This window comes from Salmo trutta, chromosome 24 (assembly GCF_901001165.1).
Source record: "Salmo trutta chromosome 24, fSalTru1.1, whole genome shotgun sequence".
Lineage (NCBI taxonomy): Eukaryota > Metazoa > Chordata > Actinopteri > Salmoniformes > Salmonidae > Salmo > Salmo trutta.
In genome coordinates, this window is record NC_042980.1 from 46,100,521 (window position 1) to 46,123,247 (window position 22,727).

The 22,727-nt window shown below is 44.0% G+C and overlaps 1 protein-coding gene across 2 annotated transcripts in view; it reads right to left on the reverse strand.

Annotated features, from left to right (window-relative positions):
• Positions 1-1,501: 1,501 nt before the first annotated feature.
• The window catches only part of LOC115161394 (interferon-induced GTP-binding protein Mx-like), a 51,446-nt gene continuing 30,220 nt past the window's right edge, over positions 1,502-22,727 (reverse strand). For both annotated transcript variants that reach the window (XM_029712347.1, XM_029712346.1), the window contains 3 exons: positions 5,963-6,039; positions 5,421-5,615; positions 1,502-2,141 (listed from right to left, as the gene is read on the reverse strand). In XM_029712347.1, the coding sequence (XP_029568207.1) occupies positions 1,920-2,141; positions 5,421-5,615; positions 5,963-6,039 (494 nt within the window). In that variant the 3' untranslated portion in view covers positions 1,502-1,919. The remainder of the gene's footprint in view (positions 2,142-5,420; positions 5,616-5,962; positions 6,040-22,727) is intronic.

Sequence of the window (22,727 nt, forward strand, 5' to 3'; positions counted from 1 at the left end):
GCCCCTATACTCACCTGTAGTGTTGGAGACCGGAATGTAAACTGTGGAACACAGAGTGACACTTGGACATCAAAAGCTTGAAAAGTTAAATCATATTTATATTTTTGAGAATGTAGGAGTGGTCCGTGGACACTTAAGGGACAGTCATGACAAGTGTGTTTCATTTGGTGATCTCATGAAGGACAGGAAACACACATAAGTACATTTCCCATCTGACAGGTTTACATCTAAATCTTGTGACACGTATGTGATTGAACATTAAACTATTTGTGGAAAGATGTTATGTGATGTTATCCTTCTAAATGAGAGTATGGATGTTCACATAAAGTTTAATTAGTCAATGGCCATGCCCCCGTGAACCCAGACGTCACATTAGGCGTCATAGAGCTGCCCCTTCTCAAACAGAGTAGAAAACCCACTTTCTTCAAAATGTACATTAAGTCAGAGAACGCCGGGATGGAGTCCCCACATTGAAATGGCTACAACTCTAAAGGTCATTGAACCTGAGAAAAAATGGTGCTGTCGCTACATGCTGGATTGGTTAAGAAATCTACAAACTGAAGTCAAACAACGCCGGGACGGAGTCCCCACGTTGAAATGGCTACCACTCTATAGGCCAAGGAGACCAGACAGCATGTAGTGTTGGCTACAAGGCTGGAAATGGTTAAACTCTGAGACAATCGATCCCTACAGAATAAGAGCAAATTCTAGATTTAGAATTACTAGTCTGCAGCTGGAAAATACGTAAGTCTCGTATGAGAATACCAACAACCGCGGAAGCATTTATACTCTATGCAACAACCATCTGTACGCCTGACATGTACAATAGATCAAACACTATCCATAGTCACTGAGAAAGCTCCAACCATAAAAGACATTGTGACTTCTGGGGAAGTTAACCAGAGACGCTCTGATGAACTGACTCTCCAGCAGACGGACTGGTGATTCCAACAGAGAGACAACAACGACATATGGGCATAAATATAAACATTGCAATTATTTTCAAATGAGCGGCCGTTCATGTGCAAAGGATTTGCATTTCAATGAATATAGTTATCAACTGTTTGAATTGAATCCATTTTGTCCTTCCTGCTCTTTATCCATCCCCACCCCTTTCCATTGTCTACCAAGCCGTCACACCGGTTTAGCCCACTAGGGACTGATCAATGCATTGTGTTCATAACCAATAACTACATTGTTTGTTTATGTACTTCTGTCATTTGTTTAGTTAGTAAATAAATCATTAAGCCAATTTGTATATCGCTGATTCATTATGGAGACTAGGGTTTGTGCAGATATCCAAGGGTTTGTGACATTCAGATATGAGACTGATGAGGTAATAATACATTAATGAGAATGACAATCGGTAAGATATGAAAATATTTGAAGAGTCAATTCGGGAAATAGAGACAAAACATTTTCCTGTGGTGCCCCGACTTCCTAGTTAATTAAAGTTTACAAGATTAGTTTAATCACGTAATAATAATTACAAAGATAATTAGTTTGATAAAATAACAGTATTCACATTTAATGATAGTCACAGACACGACATTGACTATATGTCAGAATTTCTGCATTGACAAATTGTCAACCACTGTCTACTAATCTTGTCAACTGCCAGTCCAAGGCAATCCGCTTGGTCCTGCAACCTTTTATGTTTCCAGCCGACCTCTTGTTCCTCCTGTAGGATTTCACTGGTGTTGTCATTACAGCATCTCACTGATCTTAGCCGATCTCATAAGTTTGTCTCATACGTTTGTTGAACACAAATAAACAAATTATATCTTATTTTACTCATTTTTTTAAAATAAATAACATTTGGCCGTTACTGCCCTTTCCAAAAATCTGGTTATACTTATATTAACATGTTTCTGTTTTTGGAAACATCTCTGAATTTTGTAACTGACAAGACATCACATTCAGAGGCTGCTGATTTTGTCATTGGCCAGTATAAGGCGATCCAATTGGGCCTGCAACTTTGCACGATACTGTTCAATCTCTGAATCCTCCTGTAGGATGTCATCAGTGTCATCTCTGTGTAGCAGATCCAGCATTTCACTGCACACAATCTTGGCTGACTGCTTCAGGATGAAGTAACCGATCAGCATGGGCACCTGGTCAGCCAGTCTTTGCACCACAATCTGTGAGAGAGGTGAGGTGGGATGGAGAGTGAGGGCTAGAAGTGATGAGATGGCCACAAGGCAACCAAAAGATTGCCAAATGACAACCAAGGCTCCACAAGGTGAACTTTAGACTTCAGAGTTGGATAGGTCTGCAAAATGCAATATACCACAAATCAACCCTGCCACAACAATGTATGTTTGAAACATTTGTCAAAACGCATTAATGAGAGATCTGATCATCCCATTGATGTCATGGATTCATTGTACAGGATGGAGCAGAGCTATACATATATATATATATATATATATGACCTATTATAGCAATCTCAGGAAGAAATCTTAGACATGTATTGATTGGTGGGGAGTTAAGATAATAATATTTATTTTCCCTAACAACAGTGGTGAAACTAAACAATAGAAATTTTAGTGTGATTATATTTCTTTGTTCTGTGCTGCAACTCTTGCTGTATTTATTATAATATAACTACCGTTCAAAGGTCCTATTTTTGTCCTTTTTTTAAAGAAAAGCAATTATTTTGTCCATTAAAATAACATCAAATTGATCAGAAACACAGTGTAGACATTGTTAATGTTGTAAATGACTATTGTAGCTGGAAATGGCTGATTGTTAATGGAATATCTCCATAGGCGTACAGAGGCCCATTATCAGCAACCATCACTCCTGTGTTCCAATACACCTTGTGTTAGCTAATCCAAGTTTATACATTTTAAAGGGCTAATTGATCATTAGAAAACCCTTTTGCAATTATGTTAGCACAGCTGAAAACTGTTGTCCTGATTAAATAAGCAATAAAAAACTGGCCTTCTTTAGACTAGTTGAGAATCTGGAGCGTCAGCATTTGTGGGTTTGATTACAGGCTCAAAATGGCCACTCCCTTCACAGAACAGCGCAAACTGGCTCTAACCTGAATAGAAAGAGAAGTGGGAGGCCCCGGTGCACAACTGAGCAAGAGGACAAGTACATTAGAGGGTCTAGTTTGAGAAACCATTGAAGCACAGGAGTGATGGTTGCTGATAATGGGCCTCTGTACACATATGTAGATATATCATAAAAAAATCTGCAGTTTACAGCTACAATAGTCATTTACAACATTAACAATGTATTTCTGATCAATTTGATGTTATTTTAAAACTTGTTTGGGATAGGGGGCAATATTTTCACGTTCGGATGAAAAGCGTGCCCAGAGTAAACTGCCTGCTACTCGGGCCCAGAGTCAAAAATGTGCATATTATTAGTTGATTTGGATAGAAAACACGCTGAAGTTTCTAAAACTGTTTGAATGATGTCTGTGAGTAGAACAGAACTCATATGGCAGGCAAAAACCTGAGAAAAATCCAACCAGGAAGTGTGAAATCTTCGTAGTTTTTTTCGTAGATGTTTGTAGTTTTTCAAGTGATTGCCTATCCAAACCACAGTGTCTGTGGGGTCATTTTGCACTTCCTAAGGCTTCCACTAGATGTCGACAGTCTATAGAACCTTGTTTTATGCTTCTACTGTTACTGGGGATAGAATAAGAGCTCACTGAACAAGTGGCCTGCCTGAGGCCAATGAGTTGTTTACTGCGCGGTCACGCAGGCGCGCCGTTCCTTCTTTTTCCTCTGCAATGAATACGCTATTGTCCGGTTGGAATACTATCGAAGATTTGTTAAAAAGACCCTAAGGGTTGATTGTAAACATCGTTTGACATGTTTCTACGAACGGTAATGGAACTTTTGGACTTTTTGTCTAGGGTATTGTGCTCGGCAATGTGCCTTTGGAATAGTGATCTGAATGCGTGACCAAAATTGAGGTATTTGGACATAAATATGGAGTTTATCGAACAAAACAAACATTTCTTGTGGAAGTTGGAGTCCTGGGAGTGCATTCCGACGAAGATCAGCAAAGGTAAGTGAAGATTTATAGTTTTGATGACTCCAGAACTTGGCGGGTAACTGTATAGCTTGCTTTGATTGCTGAGCTCTGTACTCAGAATATTGAACAATGTGCTTTCACTGTTTTGAAATCTGACACAGCGGTTGCATTAAGGAGAAGTGTATCTATAATTCTTTCAATAACTGTTGTAAATTTTGTCAACGTTAATGATGAGTATTTCTGTAAATTGATGTGCTCGTTCACCGGAAGTTTGAGGCAAAACATTTTCTGAACATAAGACGCCAATGTAAAATGGGTTTTTTGGATATACATATGAACTTTATCGAACAAAACATACATGTATTGTGTAACATTGAGTCCTGGGAGTGTCATCTGACGAAGATCGTCAAAGGTTAGTAATTCATTTTAGCTGTATTTCTGGTTTTTGTGACGACTCTCCTTGCTTGGAAAATGGCTGTGTGGTTTTTCTTGTCAAGGTGATGTCCTAACATAATCTAATGTTATGCTTTCGCCGTAAAGCCATTTTGAAATCGGACAATGTAGTTGGATTAATGAGAAGTGTATCTTTAAAATGGGTTATAATAGTTGTATATTTGAGAAATGTGAATTATGAGATTTGTTGTTGTTTTGTATTTCGCGCCCTGCAATTCCATTGGCGAGGGGTCCCGCTAGCGGAATGTCTGTCCATAACAGGTTTTAATGGATAAATATTTAGATTTTCTCTCAAAAACCAGGACATTTCTAAGTGACCCAACACTTTTGAACTGTAGTGTATATAGAGAGTTGGGCAAACTTTTAGAACGGACACCATGTTACCCCTTTGAGCATTCCATTTATCCAGTCATGACAAGTATGTTGATTCTAATTCTAGACTTTCAGTTACACAGCATTGTTTAAAAAAAATGTAAATGCCATCAACTGATATTGGTCAATATTGTCAACATGGCTGACATATGGACATTGTTGATTATACTGTGTAATATAAATGCATCATAATTATATTATTGATTATACCATTGCATTGTTGAATACTCCTTACTGATTGGCTTGAAGGGCATTCTAGAGCGTGCATTATTTCCTTATAACGCATGGTACATCAGCACGGTACTGCATTGTTAATGGAGCTAGCACATAAGCATTTTGCTACGCCTTTTATACCAGCTGTGAACTGTGTATGTGACGAATACAATATATGTCTCTGGTGTGGAGTACCAGGCTAGATGTAGTCCATTCATACACGTTGAGATCTTCACAAATTTGTGGATAGCCCTGATGAGAAAGTGTGTGACTTTGTTGATAAGCACACTACATAACATGCCAGTTTTATGTTAGCTGCAGGTTTAGTTAGATTTAATATCTGGAACACTCTATACATACTGCAGAGTAGATGTGTTGCATTGTACCTCATAGTATGCCTTGAGCAGCTCAGGGTACTTGCTCCTGGTGTCGTGAACTGAGCTTTCTGCTGTTCCCTCCATTCGACTATGTTTGTTGAAGATTTCATCCTGTGTGTAGACCTGCATCTCCATCTCAAACTGCTCCACGATCCTCTCCTTCACGATGTTTGACTGCTGTTCCTGGATTGTTTCATTTTTTCTCTGAGTTTAAACAAAGATTAAGATTCCATGAGGACATAAAGAACCTTAGATGCAGGGAGGCAGTGAAATACTGTTACTGTTTCAGATAAAAGTTCAGTTTGATATGCTCTAAATATCTTGTGGTGTTTTATTTTGAACATTTCAAGCTACGATCCTACAATGGACATCATGTAAATTGTAATTCTTCATAAAAATATATTGTGATTTTTAAGTGCTACTTTGCCTCATGTATTTCTGTCTTCTTGCTAGCGCCTCTAACTAAGATTTCAATTTCAGGCTAAAATCACAGAATAGAGAATTGTATGATTATCATGTCAGAGCGCTTAACAGTTTACAATTGTCATTACCTTTGAGACCCGATGAAGATAAGGATAATTCTTAAAGCACTCTCTGGACAAATGATCAAATTGCTTCTGCACCATGTCTGAAAAACCAAAATAAATGTATTTGGTGAAGAGATATTCCATAAAATGTTATTATTTAAAGGAATAGTACATCCAAAGTCATTTGTCCCAATATTAATATTCCATGTCCAAATAATCATTGAGTAACTTCATTGAGCTACACAATCAATTTGAGATACATTAGGATCATTTGGATATGAAGAGCAAAAAATGAAAACAGGTAAATTAAACCAAAGCATGGATTGATGTCACACCTTGTCCATAGACTGCTTACAGGGTAAGGAAACCAATATGTAATTTTGTAATTTGAGTGAAATATTCCTTCAGCATGTCCTATTTAGTCAATTAAAGTTCAAATGTCACTTGCACAAGTTCAATGAAATGGCGTTCTTGCAAACTCTAAACCCAACAATGAAGAATTAAAAATAACATAAGGTAGAACAAAAACACTAGAGAAATAAGAAGAGTGCGAGAAAGTAAGTAAGTTGTATACATGGACAATTCCTGGGTCAGTAAGCTAAATACAGGGTCAGTTCCAGGGTCAGTAGCTACTGTTTGTTCCAGGGTCAGTAGCAATTAACAGGGTCAGTAGCTATATACAGGGGCAGTTCCAGGGTCAGTAGCTATGTACATGGACAGTTCCAGGGTCAGTTCCAGTACCATATGTACAATGTGCAGGGATACTGAAGTGGTATGGTTAGATACTGTATGTATAAGGGTAAGTTGACCAGGTATCAGGTGTCATGACTGTCCTGATCAGGTCAGGGTACAGGAGACCACCACCCTACAGATTATCTCCCAAACCCCCAACAGAGGAGGAGAGATCTAGGGGTCTGAAGATGTGGGGGTTTTATGACACCTCATGCCCATAATAAACTTAGGCCACAGAGAAATTCCTTTGTCCTAACAATGGAGAACTGGCCTCAGAACATTAAACATGCAATAAAGGGACTTTGGAACAATGGTTTCCGTGGTTATGACGAAAAGTGGAATATTAAAATGTATGTAACTTTTGTATTTGTTTTTAAAGGTTAAGAGATGACGTTATTATGAAAACATTGTACCTTTAAGAGTTTTCCCAGTATATGCCTGATGTTTATACATTGTACGCTGTTTGGAAAATATCCAAATCAAACAGAATGTTTTGGTAAAGATGAAATGTGAAGTTAGTGTCTAAAATCGGATTTTTAGCCAAATCTAAGCCTTGCCCCCTTAACTTGGTCCGCCCAGAGAATTGCCCTAAAGGCGGTTACACCCACTTCTGACCCGAGGGTATAAGACAGGAGAGTGAAGAATTAACATAGGAGACTATTGACCACAAGCTGCAGCTAAGGTCTAACAAAGTCGACGAACCCCAAAACGAAACACAAGGTTGAAGACAAAGAAATATTTTTCTACACGAGCTACGGACGAGTAGCTGTGTCTAAGCGGGTGAATTCAAGCCGAATCACCCAGCCTCCACTCTCCATTGAATCGTGGTATCGACACCATTCGAGCCGAAGCTGTGAGCTCTGAGCTACAGAGCTGTCTGTCCTCAGAAGACCCCTTTCCGATCAAGGGTGAGGATCAGACCACTTAGCCAAGAAGGACACTGACATCGTGAGGACAACCAGAGAGCTGCGCCGGAGAACTGCGTCATTTAGAAGCCTAAACGACCACGCGGAGCTTCCCACCTGAGAACTCCAACACGTAATTACATCATTATATTCTGACCCATAAGAGCGGCAGTTCGGGGCAAGGCTAATTTTAAATAAGCATGGCTGACAAATGAACCCAAATGTATATTTCTCTCGTGTACTTCCTTTATTTCTCTCTCTTTAAAATCCCCATTTTGGGTAACAAGCGCCATAGTGTGTTGGCCCGTTATACTAAGTCCTAATCAATAGCTAGACTGTGTTTTGTGTATGTGCATTTTTATCATCATTTTAGCTTGCTAGTAAATAAATAATCAACTAAGATTGGTGTGGTAAATTCAGTGGTAAAGCCCGGGTCCGTGCAGATTCCCGGATTATACGACGTTCAGATTATGAGACTGTAGAGGAAATTGATTAATTTAGCGACTGTTGTAATCGATATTCTGATATCCTTTGAGTTAATTTGGGAAATAGAAACTCAATCAAAACAATGTTCCCATGGTGCCCCAGGTTAATGAGTTAATAATTGCTTGATTCATTGCTTAATTCATTTAATCACATAATTATAAACCGTTAATCATTTGATGAGCAACAGTCGTCACATTAACTAATACAACGTCACGACATATGGCGCCCCCTGTGAGGAATCTAAGATAGGACTAGGCCGCACTGTTGTGTTATTCCATATCAATTGTGTAGCAATATATATACATTCCATTAATAGCTATAGGCAGGACTAGTGCGGGAGAGAAGTGTGTGTGTGTCGTTCCATTTGACCCAGATACTGGTCGGGAGAGAACGACCCCTGTTGTATATCTGACCAAAGCCAGTGTGAAGGGGGTCTACTGAATGCTACGAGCTAGGGCATATGTACCAGCCGATGCAGGCATTCTGAGAAATACTACTAGTTGGGCCTAACGTAGTGTTATTTCTGTCGATCGCTTTCAGGAGTGATCTGACTCGGTCATAAGTAATTCCTAGAGCAGAGGACATATGAGCCAGCCATTACGGAAATTAGAGTAGATATATTCGTTTGACCGAAGCGAAGTTATTATCTCTCTACCTCTCGCGTTGGGTAACGGGGAGAGGTTAAGGGTTGAACGTGAGACGTCACCAAGTAAACCCGTTCCCTTGTTGGAGGGAACATCCCTTGTGCGGCGAGGGGGAAACCCCGCGCAAGGAAATCTAAGCATTGCGCCAGATGCTAAGCTAACAAAGGGGAGCCGCCATTTTTGTTTTCCTCTTTGTTCATAGTGAATTCCCGCGTTAGACGGGAATCCTGTGTGATCTCAGCTTGGGCTATCCGTAACCTCTGGCGAAGAAACGCCAGTCATTTTTCGTGAAATAAGTCAGGTTACGCTGTACGATATCTAACCAGTCTCAACTGATTGGATATCACTGTCTCATTCAATTTAATATACATTAAATTGCTACACTACCTGTGCAGGTTGGTTAGGGGAATAATACACACACGAATGTGCCATAACCAATGAGACATTGTTAAACTGTTCCACGTTAACTTAGATATAGCAACTATTTCAGGTTAATTAAAGCTAATTCCTTTAGCCTATACAGGGTTGACTAATCATTCAAATTGATTAATAGATTAAAGCTGTTTTACCAGCTTAATGGTGTTTAGGTAGACTTTTTAACAGTATTGTAAAATTCTATTTTCACTGGTACCCTGTCGATTTTAGCTTGTGTTAACAGTGACCTCCGGTGGTGAAGAATCACCAGTAATTATTTTTAAATAATTCAGGTTATGCTGTACGATATCTAACCAGTCTCAACTGATTGGATATCATTGTCTCGTTCAATTTAATATACATTAAATTGCTACACTACCGTTCAGGTTGGTTATTGGAATAATATGCAAACTAATGTGTTCTAACCAATGAGACATAGTTAAACTTTTCAATGTTAACTTAGATATAGCAATTACTTCAGGTTAATTAAAGCTAATTCCTTTAGCCTATACGGGGTTGACTAATCATTCAAATTGATTAATAGATTAAAGCTGTTTTACCAGCTTAATGGTGTTTAGGTAGACTTTTTAACAGTATTGTAAAATTCTATTTTCACTGGTACCCTGTCGATTTTAGCTTGTGTTAACAGTGACCTCCGGTGGTGAAGAATCACCAGTAATTATTTTTTTTAAATAATTCAGGTTATGCTGTACGATATCTAACCAGTCGCAACTGATTGGATATCATTGTCTCGTTCAATTTAATATACATTAAATTGCTACACTACCGCCCAGGTTGGTTATTGGAATAATACGCAAACTTTTAAAAGTTAAACTTTTCAACGTTAACTTAGAGATAGCAACTCTTTCAGGTGAATTAAAATTAAAATTCCCAAATAGCCGATACAGGTTAGATTTATCATTAAAATCGATTTAATCAATTAAACCTGTTTTGGCAAGTTCAGTAATAACCAACTCACATTACTGACCCAGTCTTGATGATTCACTGACGTTTACAAACTGAGTTAAATCGTGTTTGCAGCCTCCAACTAAAAACCCCAAACATTACGTAAATTGAAATAACTGACAATCATAATAATGAGCAATCCATCAGATGGGTTTCCACCCATTTCCCCTCTAATCAGTGGACCTTCACCCACGGAAAGATTGATCGCGGACCTCAGCAACGATGCAAATCCTAACTATGCCGAGGGGCTGAAAATGTTAGATTTCAATGCCATAAGCGAGAAAAATGCAGACATTGCGACAGACGCTCTTCAAAATAGACCATCAGGCGGAGGCCTTGTGAAGGTTCTCTCCAGTTTAGCCCTCAACTATGCCCACCAGCAGAGATGGACAGTGCACCAGTACCTCAGTGCCCAGCAGAGGCACGAGCAGGAAGCTGGGGAGTTCAAGGTAGAGGTGGAGAGAACCAGGGAGCTGGCATCGAAAGCCGAAAAAGATAAGCTACTGCTAGCTGAGGAACTGTGTGTGAGAACAGATAAATTGGAAGATCTGTCTAACACTTATAACAAAGAACGCGAACAAACTCTTGACCAAGTCCGTATTCTAAAAGAACAACTCGGTTTAGCCAAAACTAAATACGATGAAGTCCACGCGAAACTAGATGAATCGGACGAGCTAGCTAGAAAACGGGGCGAGCAAATTGATGCCCTACAAACGGTTGTGAATGAAACCACTCAAAGCAATAATGCTCTATTCCAAAAGCTGCAGACCAAAGACGATCAGTTAATGAACACAATGACCAAGTTGGAGGACAAAACAGCAGAACTCATTGAAGTCGCTGATTTAATGAAGGATGAGAAAGACCAGGTGAGAAAGTTGGAAAATGTGACCTCTAAACAAAAGGAGGACATCGCATCACTGGATCTCTCACTCCACACTCGCGACCTCTCCCTGCAAACCATGACAGATAAGTATGAGGCCGAGCGGAAAAAGGGCGACACCTACGTGTCGAAAATAAACACCCTCAACTCCCAGGTGGACTCTGCGATGCAGCATAACACCACCCTTAGGTATCATCTGGAGGAACTCCAGAACAGTCACGCGCTATCGCGGGACAACCAAACCAAGCAACCTAGCTCACATCCGGAGCTAAGAGAACGAGGGAATGTAGATGACAGGAGATTTCAGCCTCTTTCTCTTGGCCATTCGGCCCACAGTGAATTGGGGCCTCCTCGCCAACACAACCACAGCTTGACTTTTCCTCTTGGCCTCTCAGCCGACAATTCTCCACGGGAGAGTGCAGATGCTCCCCGCGCACTTGGCGGGGATCGCCTTGACAAAATCGTCAAAAACTTCCGCCTCTTCGACCCCGTTCCGGGAAAGCCAAACGACACTGAGACATTCTTAGCCGACATAGAGGACGCCTTGGATGGCTACCCAAACGCTACGAATGCAGACAGGCTCTATCTTTTGAAGCGAACGTCCAACAGACACGTGACAAGGTTCATCCGTCTACAAGAGCAACACGTGCAAAACGACTATGCTAAACTTGCCACGGTTTTGAAAATAGAATTCAGTGGTTCTGCGACTCGCAAACACGATAGTTCGTTGGCTAACAATATCAGACAAGCTCGAAATGAACACCCACAAGCCTACTATCACCGGCTTCGTTCAGCTTACTTTGGCATGCTCACTGAAACAGGAATGGAAGACCTATTACCGTTCAAACAACTTTTTCTGTCAAACATGTCTCCCAACTTCATTAACTACTTGGGCCCTACTGCCCACGTCGGGTTGCCAATCTCGACGCTCCGAGAGCTGGCAAGCACCGCTTTTGAAGCATCAAAAGCAAGCCGGGCTAAGAGCCCGGACACCTCGACTTTCGAGCTTAGGCGGGAACCATCACTCGAATTAGAAGGGGCTGCATCAGGGACATATGCTGTAAAGGAGGACGATCAAAGGGGGTGGCTACCAAGTAACCACCACCCCGACAACCACCGCCGTAACAATAGCTACGATGAACGTCCCCAATCTAACAGGTCCCGTAGAGATCAACCTAGCCGACATGCCCCTCCGCCTAACTCTCACAAAGGGTCAGGACACAAGGGTAACAAGCGTAACAAGGGCAACAAAGTGTTCAACAATGATTTAAACGCTAACCGAAATGATATAGAAGCTCTGATAAAAGATGTACTGCATCGTAAGAAATTTGAGAAAGAGGACAAGGATAAATCCTCATGACTAGGCGTAAAATCGTTGGAAACCGAGTCCGCCGAAATTCATGCAATTCAAGAGGACGCAAACATTTCCATTACCCCCGCCCCCACTCGAATCCCTGTCCAGGTACCGCCCGTTCTAGACACAAGCCCGCAGGTTTTGTCTACAGACTTGGACACGGAGGTGGAGATGCACGAGATAAGCAGCTTTGCAACAGATGATTCCTCTACCATTCCGATAGAGGACCCACTGGGTCACGTAGGTGACTTATCTGTCTTGGAAATCGACGCAGATTACAAACCGCTCCGTTCTCCCAACCCACTCCATTTTGGTGGGGATATGACGAGAAAAACCAACTCGAACAGGCCATACCTTAGAACAGTCCTGGAGGACTGTGTGACCTGTCACGCTCTGATAGATTCGGGTTCAACAATTTCCCTCATATCCGAAACCTTGCTGGATGAACTAAAAAGGGCAGTGGACCCAACAAAACGTTGGTTTAAAACGGAACATTGCGATACGAATCTTCGAGGTTTCACTCAAGCTACCTCGCCCCTAACCAAACGTCTCCTACTTAAACTCAACTTCGAAAGCGTGTCACTGATACACCCCGTGTATGTGACTAGCATCGAAATCGAACGAATGCTGATTGGGAGTGATTTAATTGACCGTTTGGTACCACTAATGGATTGGAAAACCAATCAAATCTGGTCACAAATACCTATGCCTACTCCGTTGACTTCGCCGCATTCTTCCAAGGCTACCTGCCTTACATTGTGCAACGACGTGGGTCCGACGTCAGCATCTGACGCAAACCCTGTGAACTTGGCCATGAGCCCGCCATTTGTGGCAAAGGACAATGTGAGTTCGACTCGGAACTTAACCGAACATGTGGTTTTCTTGTGCGGCTTGGGTGATTCACCAGCCGACACTTACCGCCCTCCTCTGATAGGGGGCGTGTGCCTAAACGGCACTAGGGCTGAGGATACCAGGCTGGCCACCTGGTCAGAAAAATCCGCAATCAGTTTGGAAATGTTCAACGAAATTTCGAAAACGGCTAACTGCCATCCCCTTGTGCCGAAAACGTTTAGATTTCCACTGGGAACGACTCCCCAGACAACACTCACCGCAATAGGGGTGTGTGCGCTATCGATCCGCATTGGAACCAAGGAATTATCCCACTACCTACTGGTTGTCGCGGACCTCCCACATACAGTCTATGTGGGAGCGGACATTTTGGTAAGATTGGGTGTTAAACTTGATACCATACACCAAGTTCTTTGGTCTTTGGCGCAGCCAAACCAACATGCCTTGTCTTTCGACCCGGTGCGAATGGCTTCCGGGCAGACTATTCCTGAAGCTTGCAAGACGATAACTGAGTCCGCCATGTTGATACCGGCAAGAACCACAGAGGTTTCTGTAAGACTGAACCTGGCGCCCGGATACCGGATGGAAGGCACCACTGCGTTCTTCCAACCCTCTCCAAAACTATTCGACTTGGGGCTAACTATCAATGGCAACCCACTGTTGGAACTAACCGCTAGATCCACTTACCTCCTGGTACAAAATCTGACTCAAGCGGATATTTCCATTCCTCGGCACACTCAGCTAGGAACATTGATCGATTACGCCTTCCATGATTTTGAACTAGTTGTTCCTGTGATTGGGCCTCTTCCGTCCTCCCTAGACCTAGATGGCGAGGGAGGTACGCTGTTTACTTGTCAGTCAAAAGCAATAGCACTAACTCCTGTATTGCCACTGGACGACACATCGGCATTCCGGCTGGATGCCGATCCTGACAGCAACCTGTTAATATACTCCATCGTCACGGAGGATGATATTGCGTCTCCTCCTGCATGCGAAGTACACTCTTGTGAGGAAACAACCGATGACTCTTCCAAAGGTGACATGCCGTCACCATCCGATGAAGACCTGTACAATGTCACCGAACCATATCCTGGCTTCCATGCACAGGTAATACAACTACTGTCGGAGGCTGATGCACTTGTCAATGACACTGAACGCCATCAGTTGATAGAATTGTTTAACAAACACAGTGAGATCTGGTCGACAGACTCGCTGGATTGCGGGGTTACGGGTATCCATGTGGTGCGTATTCCTACGCCACCCGGAGCAACTCCTACGTTCGTTAGACAATACAAAATCCCGCTCGCAGCATACGCAGCAGTACAAGAGATTATCGATTCCTTATTAGCTAAACGGATAATCAGGGAATGTAACAGTACGTACAGCGCTCCCGTGTGGCCCGTTCTGAAACCAACGGGTAAATGGCGTCTTACCATTGACTACAGACAACTCAACAAACTGGTTCCGTTGTCTCGTTGGCCAATGACACAGCTCGACCAAGAGTTGCCAAAGGTGGCAAACGCCAAGTACTTCTCCACAGTCGACGTGGTAAATGGTTTCTGGACCATGACAGTCGACCCGCGTGACCAACACAAGTTGGCTTTCTCTTTCTCGAACAAGCTCTTCACGTTCAATCGTTGCCCATTCGGGTATGCGAACTCCCCCTCAGAGTTCAACATCTTCCTGCACAAGGCGATGCCAGATGCAGCCTCTAGGGGGACGATAATTTACGTGGACGACGTTCTCATGAGAAGTGAGACTTGGTCACATCACCTCAATGAAATGGACCACGTTCTCACCCAACTCGGGACTGCAGGGGCTAAGTTGGCCATCATGAAAGGACAATGGTGCAGGACCAAGGTAAACTATGTTGGGCTTCTGGTGGGTGCCGAGGGCATCCTGCCACAGTCTAACCGAATCCAAGCAGTCCGCAACATCAAAACACCTACAAACCTTCACGAGGTGCGCAGCTTCTTGGGAGTATGTAATTACTCCCGTCAATTCATCGAAAACTACGCCGACTTGTCAAAACCGTTGACTCACCTTCTTCAGAAAGACACCCCATTCGTTTGGGATGTCACTCACAACGAAGCGGTGGCTTCCTTGAAAAACCTGCTTTGCGAGGCACCCTGCCTGGTATACCCCAACAAAGACAAGACATTCTTTTTGGAAGTCGGTTTCTCAGAGCACTGCCTTAGCGCTGGGTTGTACCAAAAATACGACCAAGACAAACGTGTGGTTGCTTACGCGAGCAAAACACTCAACCCCGCCGAACACAAATACTCAGACTGCGAAAAAGCGCTGCTGTCGACAGTCTGGGCGATCAAACACTTCACCAGTTATGTCGGCGGACAAAAGGTGATCATAGAAACATGTCACCAGCCTGTGACTTTTCTGAAAAGCCAACGAATCCGTGAGGGTGCTGTACACAACAGCAGGATAGCGGCTTGGCTCATGACGCTGCAGAGCCATGATGTAGTAATCAACTACGCAAAAGCAAAGAACCTGCCTTTGGGCAGTGCTTTGGCGGTGTGTCAACACTGTGGTGACGATGAAACCGACTCCGGACCAACCCCGCGTGACATCGCTCCGCCATTGCCTTCGAACCATCACTATTTCGAAGAGAACGTGTGTCTCGACATGCCGATGGCATTTGTAGATGGCTGTTCTTACCGCCATCTAGACCACTTGCAAGCTGGGGTGGGATTGGTATGGCACAACAACATTCCGTGCAAACCACTTCAATTTCAGCTTGGCAACAAGACCAGCCAGTTTCCAGAAGTGGCTGGCGTGCTGATCACCCTGCAAACAGCGGTGAAACACGGATTGGCAGAACTGGCGATCTGCACCGACTCTAACTACGCGAGACTCACCTTCTTATGCCACTTGCCGTTTTGGAAACAAAAGCACATGACTACTTCAAGTGGTAAAGAGGTGAAAAACAAAGAGCTCATTCTAGCTTGTGATGATCTCATCACCAAACACGACATACAGGTGTATTGGAAGAAAGTCAAGGGACACTCCAAATCACCTGGTCGTGACAAAGTTGGCAACGACCATGCTGACAGCATGGCGAAATCTGGTGCAATTCACGGCACCCCTTGGGTGTTTGCTGCTCGAGACGAAAAACCCACTGAGGAAGCTATGGTGTCTGCGGTAACGCGTAGCCATGTAGCACCACGGAAAACGTCGTCGCACAAACATAATGTGTTGCTAACGCATTCATTCATGAATGGCGACCTGGTAGCAATGCAACACCAAGATGAGTCCCTCGCCACTTTGATGGCATTCCTGTCGGATCCTGTCAACCACCCAGTGTCCGAACTGGCTTTGGCAGGTTCACACGACTTGCGTTCGCTGTACGCAACTAAACAGCACCTCACACTTGTAGATGACCTATTGGTGTATGTTTCAGAAACCGACACCGCTCGAAGGTGGGTGGTTCCTAAAACACAGAGGGGGATAATGATAGCTCATGCCCACGACGAGCCATGTGGAGGCCATAGGGGGGTCAAGGCTACATGTGAAACATTGCGACAGGTGGCCCACTGGCCTCACATGGAACAAGACGTGGCACGATACGTGAGGGGGTGTCTAGTTTGCTGCCAGTTTCAACCCACCAAGCCACTTCACAGAGCACCCCTGCAACGCAAGGGTGTGTCTTACCCCTGGAGCTCGATCCAGATCGACTGGGTCGGCCCAGTTGCCAGGTCTGCCAGAGGCAACAAGTACCTCCTCACAGTGACTTGCGCATTCACAAAGTGGGTGGAGTGCCTGCCGGCGACCAATGACACAGCGGAAACCACTGCCGTTCTTTTGCTAAACCACGTTTTCAGTCGTTTCGGCCTGCCAGGAGAAACCGTGGACAGCGACAGAGGAACCCACTTTTCGGCAGCTGTAATGACCGAACTGTGGAAGCTCCTGGGAGTCAAAGCTAAACTCCACATCGCGTACCACCCTAGGAGCTCGGGGGGGTGTAGAAAGGAGCAACCAATCAATTGTCAGAATCTTGAGGAAATATGTGGCAGCCAACCACAAAGATTGGGACCTCAAACTCCCATTGGTACTGATGGCAATCAGAGCCACACGCAACAGGTCTACGGGAATGACACCCTTTGAGATGATGACGGGCCGGCAAATGACCCTTCCACTGCATCTCCTGTACCAACCCGGGAGATGTCGCCGCAGCCACCGCCTACACGGCTCATCAATACGTGACCGACTTGCGGAACCATCTCCAGACTACCTTTGCGTACGCTCAAGGACAATTGGAAAGAAGTGCAGAAGGTGACAAGACCTATTACGACAAAAAAGCCTCACACCAGGTGTTCGAGGTCGGAGATAAGGTGTGGTACTACATATACACCAAACCCGCGGGCGTCGCAACAAAGTTCCTGCCCCACTGGACGGGGCCACACGAGATTGTGGTGAAGCTATCACCTGTAGCTTACCAGATCAAAATCAGCAAAGGTCGACAAAACGCCACATTAAAGTGGGTCCACCGGAACCAAATCAAGTTGTACACTCCCCCCATGGGAATAGAAGGGGTGCTAGCCAGCACCGAATAGATAAAAACCCTAGCAAAAACCCAGAGGTACTAAGAAAATTCTTAAGTACCCTCAGCTGATCCCTTCCAGGAGACCAGTACGTTGCACCTAATATCTTTTATTCTCTTCCCAGCTACCAGATATACATCTGTTGTCACTAGTGATATCGTCCTGCGCTGTACTGATTAAAAATAAGAAAAACAGAAAAATAGTTGTCAAAACAATTTTTGTTTACGAATACAAATAACTGAAATAATCCAACAATCTCTGATTATGCGTTTCTGTAGGATGGAGTTCCTTTGGATGATCCTGACACTCTGCGCCCTGGTCAAAACCAACCCAGCAGACGTAATCACGAATGGACCCCCTACGGGAATCGTTCTCCGCGACGATCCAGGACTCCTCATAACTAACTGCAGAGTACACACGCAGAGGGTATATGTCCGCCTAGATGCAGAGAATGTGTACCGCCAACACATTCCACCTGCGGCGCATTTGAGTTGGGCCGGGGCTGACTGGACCAGCCAGGCAATTAAGCACGCCCAGCTAGACACTGCCCATATGTTGGCCCAACTCCAAAAGTTCACAGTAACCCAGTCAGAACTAGCTGAGCCCAGGCGAGAAAGACGATTCGTCGGGGCGCTACTATCGATAGGGGCAGCCGTAGGGTCACTATTTGCCCTAGGTACCACTGCCGTCAACGCAGTCAGTCTAGCCACAGTCAAGAGGAATGTTAGGGAGATTACTGAAGAGATGCCACTTATCCAGCAGCAGATGAAGGCACAGGCCCTTAGGTTGCAACATGTGGGAAAGTCTCTCCAGGACACTATTCTGGTGGTCAACACACACGCTACTCTCCTGAACAAAACTATCCTGTCTGTAGGAAAGCTAGCAGAGGTCATGAACCATGACTATGCCCATGTCCAATTGGTTCGATTGTTACTGGAGGATTTTCTCCGTGAAGTTAGCTCTTCTATGGACCACTTGGCCATGAATAGAATCCCCTCATATCTAGTGCCCCTCTCAATGCCGGACGACATATTGACCTCAGCTACTTCAACCACACTAAGGCCGTTACAATCACATTTGGCCTATAGTCTGGGGTCGGCCATCCCAATACACGTTGATGTTGATCGTAATGAAGTGGGTTTTCTACTGACGCTGCCGGTGGTTGAACTGGAGAATATCTATAGATTGAAAACGGTTCTCAATGTAGGATTTTGGCGCGACAGTACCCACGTAAAGATTGCCACGCCCCCAGTTGTAGCTTACCAGGAAAACAACCCAGATTTCTATCTCACCCCTAACCTGCTAATGTGTACTCTAACCAAAGATGTCCACTACCTTTGTCCTAGCAAACCATTTGTCAGGGATAACACTGAGCGTCTTTGTGGTATTAAAGCTATCACCAGCGAAGAACGCTGTAGAGCCAAACTAACAGCCAGGGATGGGGCCACCACCACACAAGTGGAGGTGGTAGGGAACTGATGGTTGGTCAACACACCGTTCGCGTCCGCCACTATGACTTACGAACGCCATGACTCCATCACCCAATTGAACCTCCCCAACTAGACTGTTTTTGTTACGGTACCAGAGGGGGCGATTATTCACATAGACGACCTCGCTCTATACCACCTTCCCGACGACCGGATAGACAGAGATTGAAATGCCGGACGCTTTTGCTAAACGTTCCCTTGAGTTACCACAAGCCATTCAATACCAAATCCAGTACGAGGGACCCATGACTGTCGATCTTAGCGTACTGGATGAGGCACTGTTAGTCGACCCGACTGACTACAGACCAAAAGATTGGTCTGTCGCCCGCTCTTGGACGGTGCCGGACAGTATCCTGACTGTTACCATGATCCTTGGTCTCATTTCCCTTGGCGTGTGCACCTACTACGTACACAGGCGCACACGTGCAATGGAAGACCTAATGAGGTCTTATACTAGGATCACCCGTGGGACGGAAGCAATCCCGATTTTTGGAAAGGTGGCAATGGATCCGGAAACCCTCTTACAGGGCCCGGTCCCAGCCTCCTCTCCCGAACTCGCTAGGTCAGCCCAGTAATGTCCCTAATGTAAGCTTTGGCCTTCAGGGGCCAAGTTTTTCCAAGTGCCTTAACTACCCACCTGCAAGTAGGATCAACCTAGACATGACATTAGAGACAATGCCATGATAGAGCTATTTAGCCAAGGCCTTGGACACATATAGAACATAGTCCATATTAGATGATTAAGGTGTGGTAGACATATTTTGTATACTTTTATGTTTTTATTCCAATTTTTCGTTTCATTACCTTTGACACTTAGGAAGCCTTAGAGCCAAGACACCGCTCGTTTGGGGAGGAAATGTAATGATGTATTGCCTGAGTGTTGTGCGTTATTAACGTCTGCCAAGTTACTGCCTAGGTCCACTAACAGGGATAACCGGACGACGGGCCGGAACACAGAGCCACTGCCAGACCTCCTTGATCCATTCTGGTGGTGATCCACAGCTTGCGGAAAGCCTACCAGGGGGAACCACTAAAGGGGGGGGGGCTGCTCTGATGATCCACAGACCAGGACATCCGATGGTCATTCTTATGGTGGGTTGCAACATGCAGAATCATTCCAAGTTGAACCTACCAGAGGGGGACTGTCATGACTGTCCTGATCAGGTCAGGGTACAGGAGACCACCACCCTACAGATTATCTCCCAAACCCCCAACAGAGGAGGAGAGATCTAGGGGTCTGAAGATTTAGGGGTTTTATGACACCTCATGCCCATAATAAACTTAGGCCACAGAGAAATTCCTTTGTCCTAACAATGGAGAACTGGCCTCAGAACATTAAACATGCAATAAAGGGACTTTGGAACAATGGTTTCCGTCAGCCACAATGGTGGTTATGACGAAAAGTGGAATATTAAAATGTATGTAACTTTTGTATTTGTTTTTAAAGGTTAAGAGATGACGTTATTATGAAAACATTGTACCTTTAAGAGTTTTCCCAGTATATGCCTGATGTTTATACATTGTACGCTGTTTGGAAAATATCCAAATCAAACAGAATGTTTTGGTAAAGATGAAATGTGAAGTTAGTGTCTAAAATCGGATTTTTAGCCAAATCTAAGCCTTGCCCCCTTTACTTGGTCCGCCCAGAGAATTGCCCTAAAGGCGGTTACACCCACTTCTGACCCGAGGGTATAAGACAGGAGAGTGAAGAATTAACATAGGAGACTATTGACCCCAAGCTGCAGCTAAGGTCTAACAAAGTCGACGAACCCCAAAACGAAACACAAGGTTGAAGACAAAGAAATATTTTTCTACACGAGCTACGGACGAGTAGCTGTGTCTAAGCGGGTGAATTCAAGCCGAACCACCCAGCCTCCACTCTCCATTGAATCGTGGTATCGACACCATTCGAGCAGAAGCTGTGAGCTCTGAGCTACAGAGCTGTCTGTCCTCAGAAGACCCCTTTCCGATCAAGGGTGAGGATCAGACCACTTAGCCAAGAAGGACACTGACATCGTGAGGACAACCAGAGAGCTGCGCCGGAGAACTGCGTCATTTAGAAGCCTAAACGACCACGCGGAGCTTCCCACCTGAGAACTCCAACACGTAATTACATCATTATATTCTGACCCATAAGAGCGGCAGTTCGGGGCAAGGCTAATTTTAAATAAGCATGGCTGACAAATGAACCCAAATGTATATTTCTCTCGTGTACTTCCTTTATTTCTCTCTCTTTAAAATCCCCATTTTGGGTAACAAGCGCCATAGTGTGTTGGCCCGTTATACTAAGTCCTAATCAATAGCTAGACTGTGTTTTGTGTATGTGCATTTTTATCATCATTTTAGCTTGCTAGTAAATAAATAATCAACTAAGATTGGTGTGGTAAATTCAGTGGTAAAGCCCGGGTCCGTGCAGATTCCCGGATTATACGACGTTCAGATTATGAGACTGTAGAGGAAATTGATTAATTTAGCGACTGTTGTAATCGATATTCTGACATCCTTTGAGTTAATTTGGGAAATAGAAACTCAATCAAAACAATGTTCCCATGGTGCCCCAGGTTAATGAGTTAATAATTGCTTGATTCATTGCTTAATTCATTTAATCACGTAATTATAAACCGTTAATCATTCGATGAGCAACAGTCGTCACATTAACTAATACAACGTCACGACACAGGATATATGATAAACAGTAGCATCTCAGTATACGATGATTGCGTGTGCTTGTTTGTGTTTAGAGTCAGTATAAATGTGTGTCAATGTTATGTGGTTGACCAAATGAAGTGTGTGTGTGTGTTGGAGTGACAGTGAGTGTGTAGAGTTCTGACAGTGTGCATAGAGACAGTGCAAAGATACAAATTAATAAAGGGGTCAACTCAGATAGTCAGGTAGCCATTTTGTTATCTAGTTAGCAGTCTCATGACTTGGGGATAGAAGCTGTTCTGGAACCTGTTCAGGAGCTGTTTGTCATGCAGAAGCAGAAAGAACAATCTATGGTTTGGGTGGCTGGGGTCTAACAATTTTCCGGGCCTTCCTTTCACACCGCCTGATATAGATGTCCTGGATGGCACAGAGCTCTGCCCCAGCGATGTACTGGGCTGTCCGATCCACCCTCTGTAAATCCATATAATCGAGGGTGGTGATTTTGCCATACCAAGCAATGACGCAGCTAGTCAAGAGGCTCTCGATGGTGCAGCTGTAGAACTCTGAGGATTTGAGGGCCCATGCCAAAGCTTTTCAATCTCCTGAGGGGGAAAAGGCGCTGTCTCGCCTTCTTCACGACTGTGCGCACGTGTGTGGACATTAGCGATTTGGACACCGAGGAACTTAATGCTCTTGACCCATGTCATTACTACCATACAGACCCGTACATAATGTTCAATAAAGGGGCTTTTGGAAAATCAAATCGAACCTAGGGCTGTAACGTGTACGCTAATAAATCTGGAAGCAAGTACAGGAAGTAAGTTTAATAAATAAACAAAACAAGAGACACGAGTAGAATACAGACATGAA